Source organism: Etheostoma spectabile, chromosome 19 (genome assembly GCF_008692095.1).
Source record: "Etheostoma spectabile isolate EspeVRDwgs_2016 chromosome 19, UIUC_Espe_1.0, whole genome shotgun sequence".
Taxonomy (NCBI): Eukaryota; Metazoa; Chordata; class Actinopteri; order Perciformes; family Percidae; genus Etheostoma; species Etheostoma spectabile.
The window spans coordinates 503,283-526,198 of NC_045751.1; the positions used below are offsets into that span (position 1 = coordinate 503,283).

At 41.2% G+C, this 22,916-nt stretch overlaps 1 protein-coding gene and 1 long non-coding RNA gene across 3 annotated transcripts in view; one reads left to right on the plus strand and one right to left on the minus strand.

Annotated features, from left to right (window-relative positions):
- LOC116707059 (RAS guanyl-releasing protein 2) overlaps nucleotides 1-18,893 on the plus strand; it is a 46,772-nt gene extending 27,879 nt beyond the window's left edge. Inside the window, exons 10-17 of one of the 2 annotated variants that reach the window (XM_032544206.1) lie at nucleotides 876-950; nucleotides 1,223-1,345; nucleotides 2,350-2,465; nucleotides 2,553-2,694; nucleotides 9,922-9,958; nucleotides 13,323-13,481; nucleotides 14,828-14,890; nucleotides 17,319-18,893. In XM_032544206.1, coding sequence (XP_032400097.1) covers nucleotides 876-950; nucleotides 1,223-1,345; nucleotides 2,350-2,465; nucleotides 2,553-2,694; nucleotides 9,922-9,958; nucleotides 13,323-13,481; nucleotides 14,828-14,886 — 711 coding nt within the window. In that variant the 3' untranslated portion in view covers nucleotides 14,887-14,890; nucleotides 17,319-18,893. The remainder of the gene's footprint in view (nucleotides 1-875; nucleotides 951-1,222; nucleotides 1,346-2,349; nucleotides 2,466-2,552; nucleotides 2,695-9,921; nucleotides 9,959-13,322; nucleotides 13,482-14,827; nucleotides 14,891-17,318) is intronic. The other variant, XM_032544207.1, reaches the window with a different exon arrangement.
- Nucleotides 10,609-22,104, minus strand: LOC116707090 (uncharacterized). The gene is made up of 3 exons (XR_004336400.1): nucleotides 21,988-22,104; nucleotides 18,850-18,855; nucleotides 10,609-10,619 (listed from the first exon to the last, which is right to left on the minus strand). It is a non-coding gene; the product is annotated as an uncharacterized LOC116707090 (long non-coding RNA).
- Nucleotides 22,105-22,916: the final 812 nt, after the last annotated feature.

The following is a 22,916-nucleotide window of genomic DNA, read 5'->3' on the forward strand; positions in this document are numbered from 1 at the left end:
AATAGATGCAGTGGATGATAGCATGCCACAGTTGGCTGCAACATGTTGGTTGGAGCAAAAAAATCAATCTGCTCACTAACCTGTTGCCATAGTAAAAGATGGCTGTACTTAACACGTCCTGTAATGAACAGGTCAGTGTGTGAGAAGGCATTTGTGTTAAGAAGCTAGAAAAGGAATAGGATATAGAGATTGACCTCGTCTTGAGGCTGCAGTTTCAGTGAGGGTACACAACAGCTTTATTTGGTCACTTTGTGTCTATTTCACCATTTATTTCATTTGGATTACGCCTCTAAAAGGCTGCTTTGGTCTGGAATCTATGCAGGAATGTATTTGTTTTGTGTTGGAGATGAAGTCTGGGAATAGTACCAAACACTCTTTTAAAGGATACAAAAACTACAGTTGTAATATTTGAGCATAGACGCTCAATGTTTGTCAGAGCACACGTTACACACAGGACTGAAATACACAAACACACATGCACTAATAGACATGCACTAATAGAGATATGTCAGAGTGAAGAAGCTGCAGCTGTCAAAGGACAGGCGCCGCGAGCAGTTAGGGGGTTTGGTGCCTTGCTCAAAAGCACCTTGGCTGTGCCCAGAGGTGAACTGGCATCTCTTCAGCCACCACTCCACCACCGTATGGCCCGTCTGTATGGGGACTTCAACCAGCAACCCTCAGGTTACCAACCCAACTCCCTACAGACTGAACTATCCCTTTAAGTACAATCATTAAAAATGTGTAAAATCTAGGACACTGGGGATTTATTCTGGAATGTAGTGGAGGCTCAACCCACAAAAATTCAGTTCTTGGCAAAAAGATTTGGTGACACAATGGTCCCATAGGCCTTTAACAGTATGTACTGTTGTGTTCAGGTGTCTCTGGACCAGTACCACACAGAGGAGGAGATCTACCAGATGTCTCTTCAGAGAGAACCTCGCAAGCCAGCGGTGAGCAGCACACAAATGTACACTTTGGGTCCCGTGCTGGCCTGTTCATATCCCATATTTGGCAGTGATATACCTCACTCTGCTCCTGTCTTGATATGATAAATGGTAACATTTATGCATATTAGGATTTTATTTTCTCGTGACATTGTGATCCACTGTTTTTACCCTTGACCGCTGCTCTGTGCAGCAGCTGTCTTTTCTTTTCTTTTCTTTTGACAGCTTCTGCACCCCCAGCTGATACTGATCTCACCCTCTTTGGTTTCTCATTGTAGCAGAACTCCAGCCCCGCCCCAGCGTCTGACCCCAAGCCCACTATGATCGACGAGTGGGCTGTGTCGGTGAAGCCCAGCGCCGACCCCACCATCATCAAGAAACACATAGAGAAGATGGTGGAGGTGAGTGCTGACTGCAACCTGAGGGACAGTGGAAGGCTACCGGGGAATCATCTGTTATTCCTCCCCACCACCATCTTTACATGATGACCGCAAAGTGCACTTGGCTCTTTGGCCAAATATCTAATTATCTTACCAACACTGGGTGGGGTTATCTGAAAAGCCTGTAACTTCATTTCTGGTGATATTTTAAGTTTTTTTGCCTCAAAATTAAAAGTCGATGTTGTTGCTTGTGGGTTGAGAATACTTTAAAGCCCGGTGTGCTTGGATAGCTCACGTGGTAGAGCGTGCGCCCCATTCACAAAGACTCAGCCCTTCTCTCAGCGGCTGCAGGTTCAACTTCAAACTGTGGCCCTTTGCTGCATGTCATCCCCCCCCCCCCCCCCTTCACATCGTCAGCTGTGAGAATACTTTAAAGCCCAATGGGTCGATTTCTATAAGGGCTGCCCATTACACTTTTGTTTTGAATTAGATAGTATGGTTGCAGAAATGAAAGCCGAGAGAGATGGGTATGGCAAGCAACTGTCTGCAATTGAAGTGTATGTTACAGTAAACTCTAACTTTTGAAAGAAGAACTAACACAATCCTTTTTCAAGAAATATCATAAGTAGCTGAATGCACCCTTGCACAGTTCAATACATACGTGGGGGGGGGGGCTACAGCCTTACGCTGTCTGCTTTTTGTGGCTGAACTGCCAACTTGCCAAACTTGCTATGTAACTGGCCTGACTGAGTCAGTTTGTCGACTTTAGTTGTTAAAAGGTTGCTCACAAACATGCTTAATTCATTTATAATGTGTTTTTAACATTGGGGAATTGTCAGGGTCTTCAGACAGCAGCATAAATTAAATCTTATTTTATATTTTTTCACGTTCTCAGACCGACAGACACACACACATACAGGATCTAACCTTGGATAATTACTCGGCAAAAATCATGTCAGAGGGCTCTGTGACTCTGTAGCAGAATTAAGACTGAAACTAACCTTCACAACCCTCATTGTTCACAGTCGGTGTTCAAGAACTTTGATTCAGATGGAGACGGCCACATCTCCAGGGATGAATTTGAAGCAATCAGGAACAACTTCCCATACCTCAGCAAGTTCGGAGAACTGGACAAGAACCAGTGAGCATTGGCACATTTACACTGTTGCTAAATTCCATGCAGTGTACACACTGACGCAACCTCTCATCTCTTTGCTTTCTCTCACAGAGACGGGAAGATCAGCAGAGAGGAGATGGTAGACTACTTCATGAAAGCCAGCTCTCTGCTCAACTGCAAGATGGGTTTCATCCACACTTTTACCGAGAGCACATACGTTAAGCCCACGTTCTGCGAGCACTGCGCCGGCTTTGTGAGTATCAACTTCTTCGCACTTGTAAAAAATAAATTAGATGGTGTAATGATATGGACATCAATCTGGATAAATATATCAATTCATCATCATCAATCCAATAGTATCAATCCAAAGTAAAAAAATTATATATACATATACAGAATATCAATACATATGGGCATTTATAAGATGCGGTTTAAATTTTATAAATTCTCACTTTATTTTTTTCTCTTTTTTTTTACTAAAAATAGTAGTTTTTTTAGTTAAATATCTGGAAGTCTTGTTTACCTCATCTAGATCACACAACATACTCTATGTGCAATGCTTAAAAATCATTTTTAAATACAAAATCCTCTCTATGATTTATAAACCAGATAGGCTTTGAAGAAATATTGATCTACTTTGTTTGCTTTGGTGTTATCAAACTCATCGACTCATTTGCTGCTCAATTGGTGGTACGTGGTATAGTTTGTTTAAAAAGGTTACCAGTCAGAGGCCGTTCCACAGCCGCGGAGCCGCATCTATCTGCACTTCATCATTTGTCTGGGCAGTCACGGGCAGCGCATGTAGCCCCACCTCTCAGAGGTCTCTCCTGTCAGGTCAGGGCAATGCCAATTACTTGGGGCCATAGCTCTTGCTGCGGAAGTTGCATTCTGGGAAATATGGGAGGAAGGTAATTGGGCGAGATAATGACCCTACTCTGTTGAAATGTTACATCTGTGTGTGTGTGTGTGTGTGTGTGTGTGTGTGTGTGTGTGTCCTCTGGCCCTTAACATTTCCAAAGTCCCCCAAGGAGCTCTCTGTTATTTAGACATAGACAGTGACTCAGGACTCAGCTGTAATGAGTGCAGCAATAGGGCCCTAATATTGAACTGCAGACACTGAGATGTCATCCAATTCATTTGTGTGTACTGCAGAGAGAGAGAAAGAATGCTCAAAAGAGAAGTAAGTCGTAAATTATACGTATAGTATATAATTTGCACTCAAAGGAGCACACATTCATACACACAAACACACACAATCTCCATGGGGAGCATTTCCAAACCATCATGAGGGGAAACTCAGAATAGAGAGCAGGGAAAGATAAGGACTTCTTCCTTTGAATGTGTGTGTGTGTGTGTGTGTGTGTGAGCAGTGGTACATACACTGAGCTCTTCCACTTCTGCCTGCTTTGTGCTTCCCTCTTGGCTCCAGTGCAATAACAATATTTTCCCGCAGCCCATTTTTCAGCACTTGTCTCAAACAAGCTGGCCAAGCCAAGCCGGTCCTCCTGTAAACACTGCAGAGTTCACTCACCTCCAGTATCTCACATAGATCTTGATCGTCTTGATCGTGTTGTTCTGCCCACAGCCCCATTTGGCCTTTACATCCATGTTAATTGCACACAAATGCATTTTACTCAATGCACAAAGCAAAAGGACACATCACACAGTGTGAGTTTTTGTTTTTGCGTCTCAGCAAGTTTTTAGCTGCCGGCTCAGAGTATTTTAATATGAGAGATTGAAGAGAGTGGCGCACACATGCCTTTGGGCTTGTGACAGTTTCGCTTTTTGTAATCAGTAGAAGAAGAACAAGAATCAGTGGTCAATAGGCTCGTTCGAGATGAACAGCGCCTCGCCTGTAACGTGGACGAGAGCAGGCGACAGCAGCCGGGGGTGGTGACAAAAAGCTGTGGTAAAGTCGGACAGTTCCCAGCTAACTCGAGGAGCCTTCACGGTGAACAGGAAGTCACAGAAACACTCACATTGTGTTAAGTCCGATTCCGATTTAATAAAATGTTATCAGACACATAGTACCGGTATGTCATCTGCTATACCGTCTCCAGTTGTTTTTATTAAGACAGAGTAGCTGTCTTGTCTACGTGCGATCTGTTGCTGATGTTAATAAATAATCAACTGTAGATGATCTGTGATCTGAACAGATTTAGTCTCTCTGACTTCTAAACGTCACTATCAGCCACGATCTGTTCTGTACAGAATAAGCCTTTAAATCAGACAAATTGCACTTCAAATCCGTCCGATTTAAAAACAATAAAAATGTATATAAAACGTCATAACTTTGAGTCAATTCTGAACCAATCAGCTGTTAAATTAGCTAAGAGGCTAGCGTATCCCAGCATGCTCTGGGTCCGCCTGGGTCTTGCGGTCGTAAAAAAGCAACTGCGCTGCCTGCGACTCGAACCTGCGGATCTCTCTTGCTGCCCACACGGGCATGATGTCAGAGCAAGTTGGGATCAAGTCGGACACGGGCATGCAACACACGGCGTTCGCTGGTGATCGATTCTGCAGAGACCTGGCTCTCGAACAAAGTCAATGTCTCTTCTCATCCTGACTGAGAAATAGTATTTGATCATGATCTCCCTGGGGAAATTGATTAATCAATCTATAATAAAGAAACAATATCATGCACATGTATTGTTCTTTTACGTGATTACACCTTCAGATTCATTTCCTAGGATAGCTTCCTTTTCTGTATGAGGTGCATTTGGGTTCATGTAAGCACTCACACAGCTCATCAGTGTCATCATTTATATTCCTATAGATGATGACACCGTCTCTTTGTCAGCAATGTGCACACTAAGTCCTCAGTTCCCACACAGGATTAGTTCAGGCCTGTCTGTGCTATGCATGCAGTGTGGAGGAGGGATTTGTGGAGAGAGGAGTCTTCAAATTTCACAAGCTGCCATGACTTGTTTCTCTGTGTTTGCATGTTACAGTAGCTAAAGGGATAGTTCTGGGGAAACAAACCCAGGGTGTTTTTACACCTGTGGTATGTTTGCTTTGATCCAAATTGGTTGTTGAGTTTGTAAACTTGGTTCGGTTTTGTTTTCCACCTGGAAAGATCCAAGCGTACCAAAATGTGGGACTACTAATCAGGCAAGAATGGTCACTCCTCTTATTGGTCAGATGTGTCTGGGGCGGGAGAAAGAAAGTAAATACAGTAAGCAGGTCCTGTGTTCTGGACTAGTGTATAAATCTCCCATCTCTGTCACTTCCCGATGTAAGTCGAGTGCAGATTTGAGTTGCACATGCTCAGATTTAAACGGTTTACGGCATAACGCGTCATACCCAATGACAGTCGAGTCAGACTGGCTCTGGTTGAGTGCAGATGTTAGTTGCACATTCTCCGATTTAAACGGTTTACAGCCTAATGTGTCATACTGAGATTTCTGAAATCCATGAAATAATAAACTTTTCTCTTTACAAACAATAACAGAAGATGAAAATCCTTTCAAACACATTTTAGCTATCTATGATTGTTTGATTGCTAACGTTACCTCAAAACGACATTCCACTGACAGCCTTTGTTGTGTTTAATTGCTAACTTGTAGCTAAGCTAGCAGTCATTTCAGAAAGGTTTTAGCTATGGTTAATTAATGAGTTTAATTGCTAACTTGTAGCAAGCAGTGGACCAATTTCATTAAGTAGGCTCATTTTTACTGTGTTGATATTACAGAAGTCTCTTGTAGCATCTTGTGTGCTACTTGTTGCAAAGTGACGCATGCGCAACTCAAATCTGCACTTGACTTACTTTGGGGAGTGACATCCTCCATGGTCAAACCAGATGTTCTTTCCCGAGACACCTTACTACGTCTGCTCTGGTCACAAAGACTTTGCTCTGCTCTGACGACGTCTGTCTCCAACTTTAATGGTTGCTGGATTGACCATGGAGATGCGAGTGACAGACGATGAGCTTGACTGCTGTCTATTTCTGTTAAAGAAACACTGCAAGCTGCTACAGTTTATGTGTTCTGCTGCATCACAGATTGCTAAGCACTCCTGACTACAGGAGCTCAGACTGCGCAGTACATGCTGTGTAGTTGGTGAGGTTGGATGTGGAATCATGTTCTCACCACAAACAAATCACTCCAGAGTTTGATTGAAAGTCCATCGAGACCATCTTATCTAGCAGGTCTCGGTACACTTGTTTGGTCTGCTTTTTGTGCACACCAGAGTGCGATTGCTGCATTCTCACCTGTTCAAATGAACCACACTGGCGGGGCAAACCAACTCTAGTGCGATTCAACCGAACTAAACAAGGCAGATGTGAAAGCGCCCTTACTTGCACTCTCATTGAAAGTTAGATGAGAAGATCTTACCATCTGTCCATTAGACATGAAGCTACAGCCAGGTGACCGTTAGTCTATTCAATAATTTTGACTTGGTCATTTTAAAAGTAGCTCGCAAGCTGAAAAAGTGTGGTCACCCCTGGTCTATTGTAATGACTGAGAGGACCCACAGGCCTGAAATGAAGCATTTTATGAAGATGCAAAAACATGGTGCATTATCTTAAAAGTACAAATGGAAACTCTCCCCACTGGACCTGTTTATCTGCTTGCACTAACGCAGGAAAAGAAGGACGTGACTGTCGGCACTCTCACAGTCTGGATGGAAAAGATAGAAGGCCCTTTTTGTAGCTATAACAGCAACACATACGCTATTTACATTCTCATTCAGTGGAATGCTGATTGATTGCTTGTACGGAGACACCAGGAAGCAAAAGTGGCACACTATCATCACAATTAAATGCAGAATTTGCAATTTAAGTGCCAAAACATTTCCAGATTAATAGTACAGCTTGCTAAAAGCTAACAGAGAATCCTAAGTCAGTGTGTTTCCAGCTCTTGTTTGTAGTGCATTGTGTTTTTCAGTCCACAGAGACAGTAAAGGTCAGGCAGCGTAGACAGAGCCGTGTTGGTAGCTGTGTTTAGATGTTCTGTTCCCAACTGACTTCTCTTTGTTGTAGAGCCTCTGGCTGTGCACCGTTTCTCACTGTGTGTGTGTGTGTGTGTGTGTGTTTGTGTATTTGTGTCAACGAGTGTATGTATGTGTTTGCATGCATGCATATAGGTTAGTGTGTATGTGTGTGTGTGTGTGTGTGTGTGTGTGGGTATGTGTGTGTGTGTGTGTGTGAAGAGGTCAGGGTATTTTGTGCCTCCTCAGATGTGCCAGTGCAGTGTGTGATCTCCAGCTTGCCTCTTTCATGTCATTGTTCCCCCACTGTCTGTGCGCTCCCTGTGCCCCGCTTGATCTCGTTCCCCCTCCACCCCCTCTTTCCCGGCAATTCTCTCTCTTTCTCTTTCTCTCTCTCTCCGTTGCCCGGTGTCTCAGCAACAATCAATTGGGTGTATCAAGATGTACTATACGGGCATTTTAACATGTTTTAGTCCATTAACTGCTAATCGTGTACACCTTGTCTAACTGCCAACCACCGCATCCATTTTTACATACATTTCCTTCCATTTGGGCAGTTATTGGTTTCCATTATAATTCAGTTCTCCACACCTTAGAGCACTTACAGAACCTTTTTTGAGCAAAGGACCCCTAACCTGAAAGAGAGACGAGCAGGGACCCCCAACTACATACAGTATATCAGTGATCTTCAACAGGGGGTCCACGACCCCTAGGGGGTCCTCAGAGTCATTACAACTAATTGTTAAATACCTTTTTGAAAGTTCTATCCCCTCCCAAAAATAAAAATAGGTCGAAAAATACACTAAAATGAATCCAACATATTATTGTAAAAGATAAATTGGCCTATTCATAAAAAAAAGCAACAACCTGTGATACGAAACAATAACTATAGCCAGGTTGCCATCCACAGATACAGTTACACTTTAGGATTCACTGTGCCTTCCACATGTATGTTTGATATTTAAACAAGATGATATATGAAAATGTTATTTAGTATTGTAGGGCACCATAAATGGTTACATTACATGTTATCTTAGGCCTAGTTTAATATGCAACTCAATATACATTGGAGACCCCTGCAGTATGTTCTATTGTAAGTTTCCATATATGACTTTTTTTATCGTCATCGCAACATCAGCTGCCGCAATATACACATCGCAAAAGGCTGCAACATATCATGATAGACACTCAAACGCTTTTGTGTGTTAGTTAAAAGAAAATATCAGCAGAATGCATGTTAAAATGTAACATTTTGGTCCAATTTTCAATAAAAGAATGTTGAGAATGATTTTCTTTTGTTATAAATTCAATGTTCAACAATTTGTTGTATTTTATCAGAATACTAAAAGCAGCAGAAATGCAGAACTGAGTACATTGGAAAATGTTTATCGCAAGTAATACCGTTATCGCAATATTCAACAGTGGTGTCGCACATTGCAAATTCTCCTCATATTGTGAAGCCTTAGTAACAACCACAAAATATTTTTATATTTGAAGATGCAGTTGCTTAAAATGTAGTCTGACTAACAGGATGTAGACTGCGCGTATAAGCTTGCCATTTGCTGCCTACATAGTATGTAAACACCGAGTTAGCAAGCTACATGGAAGCCCAGCGAGCTCATCCAAAGCTAAAGCATAGGCAGGCTTTACCTCTCGGGCAACGGCGATCAAATTATGTTTTTCTTGTTTATCAGTAAAAGTCCTATCACACAGTTGACATACGTCTTTTAATGTTTAACGTGGTGTTTTCTTTTGCAGGGCTTTAGCTCGCCTAATCACGTGCCAATGTTCCGCCAAAACAAATTCTCTAGTGTCCTCCCGACACGATTTTGCAAGGGCACCGTTGTTGCATCTTGGGCTTAGCCCCACCCAAGACAATAGTAATTAGTTTAAAGACATACAAACAAACCAAAGCGTTTTTAATCCCCTCGTAGAAATTTATGATGGGTCAGTCGGAGCTTTCTCCAGCGCTTGCACAGCGCTAAAACAAAGTGTGAAGAGCAGGGCTGTAGTCTAGTCCACCTTTGTCAAGTCCAAGACAAATCCTAGACAGAGTCCAAAGAGGTTTGAGTCTAAGTCAAGGCCGAGTCCAATTAAGAGAGTCAAGACAGTATATCTTGTATTTTAAGATGATCATTTGGCTTCATTTTTTTATAATTTAAAAAAAGCAAAACAACTAATATCTGTTTTGTAAATCAATGGTTTTGTTTTGAAGGAGGAAGTTACTTTGGAAAAAAATTGTCAAAACAAGTCAGAGATAATAGAAAAACGTCTACAGCCCTGGTAGACAGTGTACGAAAAAATATGATGATTTGACATTATAATGTATTTACTGTGTTAACAAAGATCGTATATTTGTTTATCAAAAAAACATCTGAAGAAAGGAGCATTTGAATTCCTACAACGATGGACCTTCAACGCTTAACCTACTCAGATCTCTCTGTAATTTTAACATTTCTCTCTTGCCTTCATGGACATGAAAACATATTCTAATTAACACCCGACCCCCACTGTCACTTTATTGTCACTTTCTTTATCTGTCTTTTTGCAGATATGGGGCTTCTACAAACAAGGCTACAAGTGTAAAGGTAAGAGAGCAATACATTTAGATCAAACTCTATGTCCGCTGCACAGATGTGCATCTTCCACTCAGAGGGGTGACACTTTCAAAGAATTAGCAATTATTTTTGACACCATCGATTCCCAGCCATCAAACACTCACACACACCCTCTGAAGACAAAGATCTACAGAGGTTGTGTGTGAGTGCTGGGTAAATGCCATCAACACAGAAACCATTGGAAATAAGTATAATACATGTCCACATACAGAGCATGGTTCACCAACAGCCCGATTAACTCCATCAGCTGCGACCACACAACACACAATGCGTTATTATTTGCCCTTTCTACACTCCCAGTAGGCTGGTGTTTGAAGAAGCTGGTTCATTTCACAAATGTATGTACATCCAACGCCTCCTGTCCTTTTCTTGTCCTCATTAGCCTCAAAACAAACACTCCAACAGCTTGCTTCTTCTCCCACTATGACTGTGCTGCTGGTCGTCTGTGCTGACTCAAACTTAAGTAGTGATAATCTGCAGACGTTCGGTGCACTAAGTGACGTTAACACTTCATATGTTTCCATCCAGATGTCGAGCAAGAACTTTATGGAATCAAGGCCAAATCTATAATGCAAATAATGCAAGTTTCCATCTGCTGGAGTTTTAGGAGAAGTGATTGATGGCAGCTCAGCTTTATGAATGGGAGAAGGTAGCGTAGGGAGACATTTTGCAGGCAGGGTATCATTATTTTGTCAATTGTTCAGGAAATTAGTTTCAATTGCTGTTTGAAGCACATGGCTCTTTAGTTATTTGTTTGCACAAGCATTGGTTTGGAAGTTACTGTAGCAATGCAATTTTCAATTCAATTGATTTTTATTTATCAATTTATTTGTCAAATAATAGGACACTTTACATATAGAGTAATTCTAGACCACACTCTATAGTTTACAGATACCCAATAATAAAAGCAAGCATTTGGTGCAAAAGCAGCGTGGAAAAACGTTTAACTGGCAGAAACCTCGGGCAGAACCTCGCTCTTGGTAGGCGTCCATCTGCCTCAGCTCGTTGGGGGGGGAGGGAGAGAGAGAGAGAGATCACAACTTAATAGCCAATATTAACGGGACCGGCATGTATACAGAGCCCTGGTGTGTTGGAGGATGTAATGTATTCATGGTTCTTCTTGAAAAAACAAGCATTTTAATTACCAATTCTCCCCTGTCTAATCTCAACATGAATTGCTTCCCCATTCATTCAGGTTCATCCCTGGTTGACTAGTGCTTATTAAAAAGCTTGTAAGTTACCGTCAAACAATTGAGTTGCATAGCAACAAGAGTAATTCATGCTCCTTTGAGGTATTGTGGTCTGTTACTAGCAGTGATCACCCTGCGTCTTGTATTTAAGAAGAGAAAAGAAAAAATCCTGAGTCTATCTCCACCTAATATTCGAATTACCGAGACTTGTTCTACCTAAATCTAGTGTCTTTTTTGGGCTTTTTCTGATGCAAGTACATACTTACATACAAAAAAATGGCAGGGAGGTAAAAAGAGAGCAAACACAGAAGCACTTTGTACATAAACAAACCAATACAACATCCTTGTATGTCTCTGGGTCTAACTGAGAGTGTTCTGGCTTGTTCCAGTGTATTAATGAGACCACAGGAAGTCAATGAGAGAGCCCCCGGAGCCATTCATCCCCATTTCCATTGTTAGCCTGTACTCAGGGAGGTAGAAAGCACGGCAGGGGCATAATTGAAATGAATCACCATTCACAGTGCAGGAGCGGTGTGTTGAGACCTCTGAATGTGTGTGTGTGTGTGTGTGTGTAGGTGGATGTGTGTTTTGCGATGGTAGACGTTTAGATATTTAGACTTAGATATGAGAGGCATCTCATTGTCTTTGAAGTGGTGTGTTTTCACAATGCCAGTATCCTATGATATCACAACAAGTTTTATCCTCCTCTCTGTTTAAAGGAATGACTCAACATTTTAGGGTTATTCACTCTTATTAAGAGATAGATGCTATGGTCAATTTGTTAAATTTATATTTGTTTGTTAAATGTGAAACTGCTGTCCAGAGCCAAGAAAATGTTTAAGTACATTTCCCAAAATGTCAAACAATCCCTATACAGCCCTGTCTAAAAAATTATGTTCCCACACAACAAAAATGCATTGTTTTGTCTTGGATTATGTTTGTCTTTGACGTATCACAAATATGTTTCTAAACCAAGTCTCCGTAAGTCAGTTATAGCGATGAACCAAGCGAAAATAGTGCAATGAACGGTTGAAAAAAAAATGGTTTTAAACGCCTATTCCTCAGTATGTTAAGGTACACGGTTCATCAGGAATAAAGATGTAATGCACTTCACTGACTTGGAAGGAGAAAAAGAAGGTTGTCTTTTTATCCTACTGGAACGAGGTGGCAACAACCATTTAAAATGTTGGGGTGGATGGATGGATGAATCCAGCTGTTCCGTGCTCTGTGTGAAACTAAAAGTCAGTGTTGACTTGTGTAGTTACTTTTCTGTGTACTTAACCTACATTACGTACTGAATTTAACTTACATAGGTAACTAAATCTACATAATAAACATACTTAGTTGTGTTTTAATTCACCCAAGTGTTAAAAAGAGTTGCAGGAGAAAGACATTTCCCTCAAAACGTAGTTGAGAATGACATTTTTTATGTATTTTCTTAGGACACAAGGTTACCCTGTAAGCCTAACCCTTGTATAGTTAGAGCAACAAATAAAAATAGTGCAGTGAACATTTGAAAGCAAGGTTTTTAATTGCCTCTCCCTCAGTAATTTAAGGTACAAGGTTAGTCATGAAAAAAAGAGGGTAATGCACTCCCTGACTAGGTAGAAGAAAAAGAAGGTTTTTTTTTATAATACTGGCACAAGGTGGCAATGACATGGACATTTAAAAACACCTTTGTTTTAAACTTTAAATGGTGAAGAAAATCTTGTTGGTCACTGTGGCAAAACTACACTACTGTTTTGCATGTATTTGTTCCGGTTCTTCGACTCACATGTTTTGGGGATGCCTTGCTCAATGACCCATGGCTCCTCTCCTCTCAGACTCCCCCTGGTTGGCAGAGTTGTTGTCAGGCACAGTTGACCTAAGCGTGTGTGTGTGCCAGTGCTCGTGTGTCTGCATGCCGTGTAGAAGCTCGTTCCTGTCACCGCTGGCTCTTCCGTTCGCCCCGATGTTTCTGTTTGCACCCGTTCCTCTGTCTGACCCTGTCCCTCTCTCTCCATCTTTCCCTTTCTTCTTCCCATCTCGCCTTCTTTCTCGGCGACTCTCCCTGTCTCTCCTCCCACCCGCCCGTCCTCTCCTCCTCTCCCGTCACATCTCTTTGCCGCTCTCCTTCTCTTGCCTCATGAATGCTCCGGCGGCAGCTTGCGGTGTGAACTGCCACAAGGCCTGCCGAAGCCGCCTGGCAGTTGAATGCCGGAAGAGGACGAAGAGCATAAGCCACGAGACGCCGCCGGCTCTCCAGGCCAGATCCTACAGCTTCCCTCCACCTGCTAACACCCCTCCCAGCCTGCAGAACACAGGTCAGTTGGTTGTTATGTCACAAAAAAAAAAAAAGTGTTTTATGCACACAATATACATATATCATTTAGCATCTCACAGCTAAACTTAAAGGTCCCATGTCATGCTCATTTTCAGGTTCATACTTCATATTTTGATTTTCTGCTAGAACACACGTTAATATTTACGTGCTTTGACATTCAAAAACACATTATTTTTCTCACACTGTGTGTCTGATTATACCTGAATTCACCCTCTGTCTGAAATGCGTCATTTTAGCGCCTGTCTCATTAAGTCCTCCTTCAGAAAAAGCCCAGCCTGTGTCTTCCATATCTGCGCTCTCAGTGTCTCCCTCTGTATCATCACTGCAGCCGGGGAATGATTCTAATGCCACTAGAGCGCCACTTTCTACCTATATATAGTGAAGAAGAAGAAGAAGAAGTATTATTACTATTTGTCACATACAATCATACAGTACAATTTAGTGAAATTCAATATTTGCATTTAACCCATCCTAAGCATTAGGAGCAGTGGACAGCTATACACACAGTGTCCATGGAGCAACTTGGGGTTCAGTGTCTTGCTCAAGGACACTTTGACAAGTGGCCAGAGGACCTGGGGATCGGCTAACCCACTCAATTTCTGATCCACAGTCATACATAGTCTATAGTATGCTTGTTTAAAGGCACAGTTTCTGAATATGGGCTTTAAACGTTTTGATATCTTAATATTTACAGAGCACCTTGATGTAAAAAAAGGAAATCTCACTTTTTACATTATGGGACCTTTAAAGGCTTATTTTTAGAGAGACATGCAGCATGACATAGGTAGCTTTCTCGATTTTAGGAAAGACACAATATAGTATAGTGCTCCTGAAAAACACTTTAACAATCCTAAAAAACTAAAAAATACTAGCCGGAAAATCTAATTTTTTTTTTTCAAAATGCCACAATATCTGATGCAGTCATTGTCTCAGCAAAGTATAGCTTAGAGCGATTTTCATAACGCTCTTTCAGCACCTAATGTCACTACTGGAACAGGGTGCTTTTGTCTCTCCCCGAGCATATGGAGCACTGGCGTTTGGCAGAAATTCTCAAACAATACAGTGTAATTTGCAATGGAAATGTGATTGGCACCCCCCAGCGAGGCCAGTGACTCATACTGTTTTTACCAGACATTAGCAAAAGTGTTGCCCTGCCTGGCTTTGTGTTATCACTGTGCGCCTGCTTGATCAATGACGCTGCTAGACAAATGAAATGGCATAGTAAACAAACGAAAGGCCATACATTTTCATTAGCATTTAGCATTTTCATTTGATTGACCGATCTATTCCTCATTCCTTTTCCCTTGCCTTCTCTGTTTCTATCAGTAATTGACGAAGAGGATATAGAGACAGTGGAGGAAGGAGTGTTTGATGTCCACCTATAACCAGGTGAGAGAGATGTTCACTTTGGCTCAGGCTACATTTACATTGCTACTTTGGTTTAAAAACTAATATCTTTTGCTACGTTTACACCTCGCATTCCCCCTACTCTGGCGTTTCAGAGCCTCTAAACCGGAGACATTTGAAAACTCTTCTGACCCGTTTTGATTCTGAATCTGCGGAGTTGGGTTGCAGTCTCCACGGTTGCCAACGGAGACCTTTAGCAACACTGACGGCAATGTTTTGCAGCCTGATGGGTCTTATTTGTCTTATCGTTCTTAATTTACTAATGTTACCATGGTAACGGCAAGCAATGGGCAAAGTATACATGCTGCCTCTTGTTTACCCCGGCACAGGCATGCCCAGTATAAGAGAATGTTGGTGAGATATATGTTTTGGCCGTGTGAGTTTAAACACTTTGGAGATCGTTAATGGCTCAAAACTTCGCTTAAAAACCAAAACGTAGCCATGCAAATGTAGACTCACACTATTGGATGCATTCTATATGATTGTTATTGACATTGTTGCTGTGCTTAGTTTGAAAAGTAATTGTGTATTGTAGTTCAGATTCATCATGGAGTCAGAGTTTAGAGTAGGAGTGCATAGCTTGTATAGCTAGGCTCCGCCCTCTTACGTACTTCCGCTCAATTTCCATTTTCCTTTAGTACACCATGTGGGTTTACGGTATATTCTTGAGTTTCTATGGCTCATAGAGAATCAGCAAATAGACAAATCACATTTTATCTGCTTTTTGATTGATTTGAAATGTTGCTTTCTTGTTGAGAGTTAAATGAGAAGATTAATACCACCACATCTGTACTGTAAAATATGTAGCTGGAGCAGCTGTGGTTAGGTAGATTTGCATGAAAAAGGGAAACTGGGGGGTGGGGGGGCGTGTGGGGTCAGGGGAGCCTGGATCTGTCTGAAGGTAACACAATCTGCCTACCAGCACCTCAACCGCTCACTAATTAACATGAAGTACAAAACCCAAAGTGCAAAAATGACACATTTGGGATTTAAAAGACTGTCTGGACAAAGTAACTTCCTGGAGTCTTGTCATCGCTGTGACGTTGCTATGCAACCAGCGGAGATAATTAGTGAGCTTTAGCGGTGCTGGTGAGCAGATTGAATTACCTTTGGACAGAGCCAGGCCAGCTGTTTTGCCAGGTCTTAATGCTAAGATAACCGTACACTGGCTGTATGTGACAGACATGATGTGGTCACTCCTGGCAAACATTTCCCAAAATGTTGACCTATTGCTTTCAAATTGGAGTCTCCAAATAAAAAGATAAATAAAATCAATACATTTATCCCCACGGGAAAATACCTTCAATTTTTCAAAATTATCTACCAATATTTTTGGGGTTTGTGCCCCTTTTTAAAAACCAAACTCTATTTTATTTCTTTTCAGCACGGGGGGGGTTTTTTGAATATGAGTTATGAGCGGGTTGAATCAAAAGAAATTTTGTCTTTCACATTTGTTTACAGGCCTGAAATTTAAAAAAAAATAAGTTTTTTTAAAAAAGGAAACGGGAAAAAAATTAAAAGGGAAAAATGTTTTTTTGGCATTTTTTGGGCATTGACTTTATGAAAAAGGTTAAAATTTTAAGGAAAATGATATTTTGGGCCCAAAAGGACCAATTAAAAAAACCGTTAAGAATGCCCAAAAGTTTGTTCAGTTCACCCCTTTAGAGCCCCCTGGGGAAAACAAGGAGAAATTTGGGTTTTGTGGAAATTTTGATTTAAACACAAGGGTATTTAAAAAAAAATTAACAACTAAGGGGGTTTTAAAAACACTTTTGGCCACAGGCAAAAAAGATAAAAAATTTGCCGCCCAAAAAGGTTCCTTTTCAATTAAATTTGGGTTAAAAAATTGGGTTAAAATTTCCAAAAACCCCCAAATTTATTTTTTACTTTTAAGGGGGGGGCCACTAAAGCAAAAGCAAAATTTTTTAAAATTTTGGGGTTTTTGGGCTTTTTTATTTCCCTTTAACATTGGAAAAAAAAAAAAAAAAAAAACCACAAAAACAACATTTAGATTCATTTAACTACATTTTTGCCCCTTTTTTTGGTTTGGAAATTTCTCCTGAACTTCAAAAAATTTCCCCCTTTAAAAAAGGCCAATTTGCATTTTTAAAACAAACTTTTCAGAAAATTTTGGAATGCAAAAAAAAAAAGTTTTTTTAAGAAATAATCAACGGGGGGAATTTTTCATGGTTTGGGGGGAAAAACTTTTTTTTTAAAGGTTTTAAAATGTTTTCCCTTTTACATGTAAGCCTCCCCTTAAAAATGTTCTTTACGGTTTGAAAATTCTTCTGAATTTACACAGTACTACTGGTGAACACCCTTTGGGTATTGAAACCCTTGCAGAAGCCTTAAGAAGTGAAGTGTGGTTTTGATGAACAGGCCAGTGACAGTCTCCAGCTCTCTATTTTAGAATCCCTCCTACGGTTGGAGTGCAAGATGCCAAATCAGCGTCAGAGTGCTGGGAGCCAGACACAGAATGTGCTACAGTATGTCAGCTTTACAACCCTCAACACTGCTGAGAAACTGCACTTAACACAAGCCAGGACACCGTCATGCTGCCACACAGTGGACGCATACTGCAACAGCGACTCCACCTAACTCACATGACATTGACCACCAATGTGAATCCAATGTCTTTGTATAACTATTATGTACAATTTTTGCATTTTTATTCAGTGTTGGCCAAGAGTATTACTGTAAAACTTACTATATATTACTAAAAAAATCCACAAAATTGTATTTTCTTGGTGGAATGTCAAAGTCAGTGGAGTTTATAATTTGAGTGCACTTTGCTGCAAATTGGAGTGGCTGTTTTTTTTCTTCTTCTTCCTTTAAAAACATAAAAGAGGTGCTGTTATTGCCAAGAATGTAAACCTGCCACCCAGACAAAGCTACCGTCTTTCTTCGCCTGAGAAACTCTGTTATATAGCTCTTTATATTGTTCATCATCTTAATTAGAATTGTTCAATTTCAATGGACCACTAATAGGACCAATTTTGATGTCAGTTAAAAGATTGTTGATTCTTGGTGGCTGTCTGAAGCATGATGACTAAGGCAACCATTTTGCCAACACAACAGAGAGCTGAAAGGACGATGTGGACAGTAATAACAAGAATGGACTCTAAACAATGTTCTATTTTGTCATGTTTACCTGAATATCAGTAACTGTCTTATAGTTATTGCTGTGGTGTTGTTTTCGGTATACAGTACAATTTTGTACCAGTGCATTGATAGATGATCTCTCCTCCGTCAGTACTGTGAATGTAGCACAAACAGTGACATGCTGCTGTCAGATGAAGATTGGATTTTCCCCTAATAAAAGGCCTAGATGTTGACAGCAGAGAGCTGGAGACGGGCTTCCTACTGATTCCTCTATCCGTTTCTGAAGGAGTCTCAAAGCCCTGAGAACTGTCAGTAAAAATGAAATAATCAAAATAACAACTAAAGTATAATGAAGCTCTTCATTTGACACCAGCTGTGTATAAATATTATTTCCCTGAGAATCTGTTGTGATGAAAGTTGTATTTGGCGGGGTTCTTTTTTATCCTGCATGCTTCTCCTTTCATGGCTTTATTGTCTAGCCAGGCGTCTCTGTTGCTAAGGGTTTTGTGTGTTTTTGTGTGTGTGTGTTTTTTTTGGTATAACACACAAAGTTATCATTTATTTCGGAAACATGAAGTGTTGAAATTCCAGACAGAGGAACTGTTTCTGTTGCTTTGTGCCTGTGGAGAGATGAATTCAGACTTTCAGTGCCATATTGTTAAGTGCTGCTTTGTCATTGAATGAGATTCCTCACGTTGCTGGTATTTATTTTTCTGTATAAATGGCTAAATAGCTGCCGGTCCTTCTGTGTCACTGCCTGTCTGATGAAAGATGTTTGTTGTCATTCTATGAATGGATCTTTCAGACCAATGGCATGCTACTCCTTGTGGTTCCCAAACAATTTCCTAGTATTAAATGCACTAATGCATTGAATGTCACTTTACTATGTGTTCTGGTTAAGTATTGTCTCTCTGAAATAGGACACTTTGGATGATTCTCCACTTTCTTTTCAGCAGTGGATATTTTCATCTTTTAGCAGCTGTTCTGATCTAAAAATACAGTCCATTTACTTACATTTCTGTTAATACGCATAATCCCATGTGAAAGCTGGCAACTGTGTGTGATTTCAATGTTTTTTAAAAACTTTTCAAAACGTAGCCCAAAAAACACTAGTCAAGTCAAAATCAAAGCTATTTTTCTCTGTTCCTGAAAAGCTGATATTTTGGAATTGAGTGACAATGCAATTGATGTATGCACAAAGCACAATTCATAATAGTTTAGTTAAAAAGGTCCAACACTGAGACAGGTGTAAAAGGATTTCATTGGGACTTTAACTATAAAATTGCTTTAACAGCAGAATGTTTTCCTACATTTAATACAAAAGAGCCCATTAGAATACTACTAGAATAGTCCATAGTGCCATTGTAACTTGTTGTTGCAACAACTTTTTCACCATTTCGTACCTCCGCCCACCTCAACTGAAGAGTTTCGCAGCAATTGCACCACAACAGAAACTCTAACCACATCCCCTCCCAAAACATACTCATCCCAGATGTTGAAATCAATTATACAACAGCAACCACACAGTTCTCCGCTTCTTTATGTAACCATGATCCAGTGTCCTCTGAATGTCTATTATAAACATTAATGACCAACCCTGAATGAGCCTTGCAGTTGGTGCCACATCTAATTACTGTCAGAGATGAAGTCAGTCTGGGGCTCTGATTGCCTGACTCCCACTCTGTATGTGATGATGAACGGGAGGACATCGATCCGACTATATCCAGTCTATGGAGTCGGCTCATATCTCATCCAGTGCTATGATACTGTTAAATACTCATAAATGCTAGTCACACATAAATGCATTCAGTGTTACCTGCATAATGACGCCACTGTGATTCATTCCTGTCCTGTAGCTTCCTATTCTACCAACATTGAAATACTAGGTCCATCATTGATGAACAGGTAAAGAAAACATTTACAGCCTTTCAGTTTCTTTAATTGAGCTGATTTGCATGCGGAAGTGCCAAAAGAAATCCACAAGAAGAATGAGATGCAAAAAGAAGAGTATGGCAACTCCACACAGAAAGGATCAGGGCTTAGAAGCAAACAAAGGACCTTCTTTCTATCAGGTGTTAGCTAGGCAATGTCTCTGCAAAGCAATGGAGTCAACATCTCCAGATTTGTGTCCATACCTCTATAGCGGTCGATACTGCGTAGACAAAAAGAAGCGGGACCCATGTCGTAAACCTGACACTCCCAACATAATATCCTCTTTGAAATATCACACTCCCTCCCACATCTCCTTTTCTCCAAAGCCTGTAGGATTGCGCCCTAAAGTGTGTGTGGTCATTGCTTCAACAGCATTGAGCTTCTCTTCTAGCCCAGTGATTGATACCTCCCATTCGGCTATAGAAAAGCCCTGCTAGCAGCATAGCCATTTAGCGGGGAGCCGCTGAGATATTGATCTGAAAAGTCTGAAATGAGGGGAAATTGAACGGCACTGCAGCTAATTACATGGTAATGAGGACAGGAGAGAAATAACCTTATTCATTGTTGGCAATCTCACACTGCGAGCTTGATTGCAATGAAAGGGAAGATTTGGGGCCTGATGGTTGAGACGCAAAGATGCCATTTGCCCCCTCAACAGATGGTACAGTTCTATATTTCTATTCAATTAGACAGAGATTGCAATGCACAAAATGCAATGCATCACCCTGATAGGCTATGGAGAGGGCTATTTGTGCCAGAGATATTGGCAGGTAGGCATTTTAAGCATCTATAGATAGAGTTAAAAGGCTATTATGGATTTGTTTGAGCAGCAGGAAACACTAAGATTTTCTCTTGTAAGACTAGTGAACAGATTATTGATTTGATGTCTGCTCATCAAAAACTGGGACCACCGCCAAGCTCTGCTTTGATTTGACGCCTGTTCATGGTTCTGAACCCATCATGACACCTGCATCTGCAGTGCTGTCCCCTTGTGGTGCACTGACTGCAAGCATCTGGAGCTGTTAACCTCACACTAAAGTGGGGTCATGGGTGTTCTCTTCCACTTGGAGGCAATGTTGAGCTACTAAATGGAGCGTGCGTGCCGAGGAAGGACTCCTACTGGGAGGAAGGTGGGAACGCTTCCAGTCGTATAACAAAACACAGAGCCTCTCTGTCAAGGTTTACAGAGAATCACAATGCAGCATCACAATGCAGACAACAGCACTACTTTTCTTGGTCGTTCATATGTTACATCCCATAAAATCAATCCTATGCAAATGCACAAGCAGTGACACACTGTAAAGCACATGCAATGTTGCTTCATGCTTGTTTGTCACAAGACAACAGTTCTTACATTCTTCCCCCCCCCCCACACACACACACACAGAGCCAAACCGAGGACAACCCTCTGATATCACCGCAGCTCCAGCACTTTCTTGCAGAATCTCAGTTGTGCTAGGATTTTGTTTCATCAACTTGTTTTGACATCTCCGATTCAAAGTCTTTTTTTTATTTTTTATTCAAACAGCATAAACAAAGTTGATGGCAAGTCAAACAAGTCCATCAGATTGTGGAAAAAGTGCCTCTTTACCTACATTTGGGAAGCAGCTCAGCAAACAGTCTCTCACAAAGTGGAAGGAGCTCCATGAGACCGCTGGGGCCCTTATTCATTAAGCTCATTTGCTGACTCTGGTGAAGCACTCAGCACTGTAGGGAGAGGGAGTCCTTGTTTGACTAGAATCAGTTATGATGAATATTGAGAACATGAAACTAGTGCCGAAGAAACCCAGTGAAATGGAAACATACAACTCTTTTTTAGTCTCTATGACTATTTACGGAGTTCAGGAACCATTCACCGTTCACACACTGGTGGCTGAGACTGCCGTACAAGGTGGCACCTGCTCATCAGATAAACATTCACACACCGATGGCACAGCATCAGGAAAAATTTGGGGTTCTTTGTCTTGCTCAAGGACACTTTGACATGGGACTCCAGGGCCAGGGATCAAACCACCGACCTGATTGGTAGGCGACCGCTCTACCACCTTCACAGATCTCACTACACCTTCTATGACAGCATATGGGACACATTGTCCAGGAGTCTCATAGAGGTAGTTTTTAAAATCCTGATCAATGGAGACTTTCTTGGCTTCCTTTAATCTGACAACTGGTCTGGCAACACAGATGAAGTGGCCCTGGACCGGTACTACTGTGTAACGCTAAAAAAATTAAAGGAGCACTTCAATCGTCAGGTTTATTACTGCGGTTTCAATGCTACAAGGCTTTTTAATGACTTCCTGAATCAAAGAGAAGAGGAAACAGCCTCCAACACTATGTGTTGTACTTCTCTTCCCTTGTAAAATCAGGCTCTGATGTCCTTAGAGGAAGGAGACAACACAAGAAGAGGTCCTTTGCGAAGCTCATGCGAAAAACAGAAAGGATCGCACAATTGTTAAATATTACCTACCTGAACATATTCAGAGTGAGAAACTTCTTCCATTCTCTCTGCTCTTATCTGGTCTCATTTAGCCATCACTGATACCAAATCGAGTTACTGCAGCCTGGGGGATTGACAGAAAATCAATGGCAGCGCATCTGCAGAGGGGATGGCTTGCATATTTAATATTCCTGAAGCTGCAGGACAGGGGCAGGAAAGGAGGCAGGGAAGTAAACCTCAGCGGTGGCCAGTGTGTTCTGACTGACGGACCTACAGATTGTATCTTGTGACCCTCACACTTATCTTTGCACAACCTGCACAGCCAGGTCGCCACTGTGATCAAGAGTTTCATAGAGAAAGAAAGGGATGATACCAAGCTGATCTCTGCATCTGCTTACTTTACAGTGCATGCAACAGTCCCTCTTTGAGGTATTCATGAAAGCACTGGTATGATAGGAAATAAAAGTGTGCATGCATAAATGACTGCAACACATAGCTTTCTCTAAATGCAAGCTATCATCTCTCTGAAAGGTGTGT